The following is a 3,553-nucleotide window of genomic DNA, read 5'->3' on the forward strand; positions in this document are numbered from 1 at the left end:
TCCCAGAAAGGATTAGTATCGACCTACAAAAGAAAAACAGTCATAAGATAAATGCTGTCAAATTACACATTAGTACATTTATGAAACAGTTAGCATTAGATTGAAATGACTCACGGGGAGAATAGGACCGCGACCTTGATCTAGACCTGTAGGCTCCTTTGTAGTATGGTGATGGAGATCGTCGTCTGACACAAGAGCATTTTATTTTAATTTCTTTTATTATCCCAAACATTGAAGCAAATATACTAAAGCAAAATATCGGAACATACAGTTTTCAAAATGTGCATGTGCAGAAATGTAGCTCTAAGCTGACCTGTAAGATCTGTAGCCATCTCTGTCGTCATAGCGATCACAGCCTCGGTCATAGCCACGATCATATCCACGGTCATAGTCTCGCGAGTACCGCCGAGGACCACCAGGACCACCACCTCCACCTCCTCCACTGCACACAAAGTTACAAACTTTACCAAATTCAGAATTAAGTTTACACATTTTACTTTAATTCTGTAAAAAGACAATTGAACTATTGCGCCATATCCCATTGGAAAACAAATTATTGCAAGAATGTTGTCATTTTCAAATACAAAGGACAGCTTTCCAAAAGCCAGACACATTAGTTTATGTTTTAAACACATCCATTTATTCTAATGCGACTTACTATGTGGGTCTTCCCATATAGATTCCAGGCGTTGGAGTGTGTGGTCTTTTGGTGATGGAGAAATCTACCCTGATCCTACGACCATCCAGCTCCATGCCGTTGGCTTTCTCCTTTGCCTGACAATGACATTCATTATAACAGCAAAACTCTTTTTTTTTCTATTTGAACTTTCAATCAAACATCCTAAAGGAGATATTTTAGAGTTTTGCTAATTCCTTTACCTCTTTAGCATCCCCGGTGTTTTCAAAGTAAACAAATGCAAAACCCCTGGAGCGCCTTGACTGCTGGTCATACACTATAGAGACATCTGCCAGAGGGCCGTATTTAGAGAAGACATCTCTCAGATCCCTCTCCGTGGTGTACAAGCTCAGGCCAAAAACTCCCAGGCAGGCATTTGGGTCAGGATTTGCCTGCAGTTTCAACCACGAAAATGCATAAATGATCAACAATTGACTAAAACAAATCTTGAGCTTTTAAATTTCATGGAAAATATTCATATTTGAAAAAACTGAACAAGTTCATGAAAACTTTGGAATCAGAGATCCACATGCATAGATATACAGTGGAAGGAAGTGCACATACCCGATTGCCGAGGTGTCTGCGCCGGTTAGACATGGGTGAGCGACTATGGCTCCTTCGCCGACGTTCACCACTGTAGGACCTACTGCGAGATCTGCGCCGATGGGACCTCGAGCGAGACCGAGAACGGCTATGGTGCTTGCGTGAGCTACGGTGGGAATGAGAACTGGAAAGACAAAAACACAAAGTTTCACACAGACTTCTAATCGTTGTCCAGCAGTTTTCTAACAACTGTCGCTTGAAATGCATTTCTTACCTAGATTTTGATCTGGATCGGGACCGAGACCGAGACCAAGACTTGGAGCGAGAGTGGCGGGAGCCATCTTTAGAACGGGCAGGTGAGCGAGCCGGGGAGCGGCTTGCCGACTTCCCAGAACCCCGCGGACTCAAGCTCCTGGATGCGGAGCGAGACTCCTGAACCAACCACACACACACCAATACTAGTGTTATTAGACATGTTGTGGCAAATAGAAAATGTAAAAATAAATGAATTTAAGTGATACTATTTTAAGCAAAATACATAAAACAACAGCAATTAAATTGTTGCTCAGAAATAAAGATAAACATTTTTTTGCCACAAAGAAAAATGTGTATATAATGTTTACATTAATATGGTAAAAGTATTATAATAGTAAGAAAACAGAAATCTGTCAGTTTTTAAATTTAAATATTAAAATTATGGTGTGGCATAGTTAATAACAAGAACATGCACGCATTTGACAAAAAAAGACCAAAAAAAATTACTTAGCGCAGTGACCTTATCCAGATTACTTCCTTAACTTCATTTTCTTTAACTTCATTACTTCACATTATTCTTCTTTCTTCAATTTTCTTACATCTTCTGTTCTCCCCTCCACACACATTGCCCATACTTCTTCCCTCCTCATGTTTTAGCATGCATTCAACAATTCAGCGCCACACATCTGAGCTTCACATTTTTGAAAATAAAGTGGACATGAGACGACTTCTGCATTTTCTTCGTCCAACCTTAACCTTAATGGAAGAAAAAGCATGAAGAATATGTATGACTACAATTGAAACGGCAACTTTGAATTTAGAAGAATGTTATGACATAAACTGGAATATTTCAAAAATGTTCAGATTTACGTACAATTCACCCTCAGTGGTTCTACATCATGTCATTTGAGACTTAACTTCTTTTCATGAATATATATATTAATTTTCATCAAATTGGCTAAATAAATAATTAACACATTTTATTATGAAACCACTGAGTGTGAATAAATCATGGTCATTAACAAACCAAACACTGTATTTATAAGTTAGGCTTGATTTAAGATACTCAGAACGACCTCAAGATACCAAGACACTTTTTGTATTAACACCTGTCAGCTGCATTTGAAAACGTGTAAGCCATACTGCCACATTGCCATAAGACAATAAAAAATGATAAGATCCAGGCCTATCTGCAGGGTTATTTAGCTTTCGTTTTGAGCAGCAGGCTGGAGGGGGTTTCCTTACCGCACAGCGGTTAGTAAGCAGCGAGCATGGTCTCACCGCTGAATGAGGTATGAATTTAATTAAACTCATTGCAGCCTGAATCAATGAAGCGGCAGTTTTACAATGGCTTGACTGCGCTGATGAGGAAGTGAATACAAAAGAACATGGAGACATCTTCAGGTCGCTCGATTTCAATTTTTAAGTTTAAAATTGACGGGCGGTAAATTTCCACCACATAACTTTAGGGGGAAAATCATATCGGCAGTCAGTAATCATATATATAAATTAGCCCCCACTCAGCGAGTTGTTTATTATTTAAATACGCAATTTACTACTAAATAAAACAAGGTTTAAACAAGTAAAACGGCGTTTCTTTTACAGAATGAACGTTGATGATCTAGCACATTCTACGAGTTGGCTGCATGGTTGACATTAAGAGAGCTAACACAAACAAGGCGCGGCAATGTACTTATTCAGCTTAGGAAAAATATTAAAATATGAATTGTGAATTCGGGGACTTTCCACATTCCACAGTTGTGTGGGCATTCGTTCCCAAATTGAAACGAAACGAACGTCCGTGGTGCCTGGGGCCTAGCTATCAGTCAGAAGCTAGCGTTAGCTAGCTAGCTAAAACGACGTTTATTGCTAAGCAATTAATAAAGCAAATTATTATGCACAAATTTTACAAATGATTTTTAAACTCGATGAGGAGGGGGGTATTCTAGCAAATAATTCAAAATAGATAAAATAATAACGTAAAATGAATACGCTAATTTTGACAGTTCTACAAGACAGAATTCAGTTACAGGGATAAAACATCTTTTAAAAAATTATAATAAAGTTTATACGTACCCG

The 3,553-nt window shown here is 38.4% G+C and overlaps 1 protein-coding gene across 1 annotated transcript; it reads right to left on the reverse strand.

The window, feature by feature from the left end:
- On the reverse strand, positions 1-3,553 carry tra2b (transformer 2 beta homolog; the record flags this gene model as incomplete). Its single annotated transcript, XM_024286570.2, is given in 8 exon segments — positions 1-23; positions 115-185; positions 314-442; positions 659-774; positions 880-1,068; positions 1,241-1,403; positions 1,494-1,651; positions 2,074-3,553. Coding segments are annotated over 8 exon segments (888 nt in total). The 5' UTR covers positions 2,125-3,553.

Source organism: Oryzias melastigma, linkage group LG21 (genome assembly GCF_002922805.2).
Source record: "Oryzias melastigma strain HK-1 linkage group LG21, ASM292280v2, whole genome shotgun sequence".
Lineage (NCBI taxonomy): Eukaryota > Metazoa > Chordata > Actinopteri > Beloniformes > Adrianichthyidae > Oryzias > Oryzias melastigma.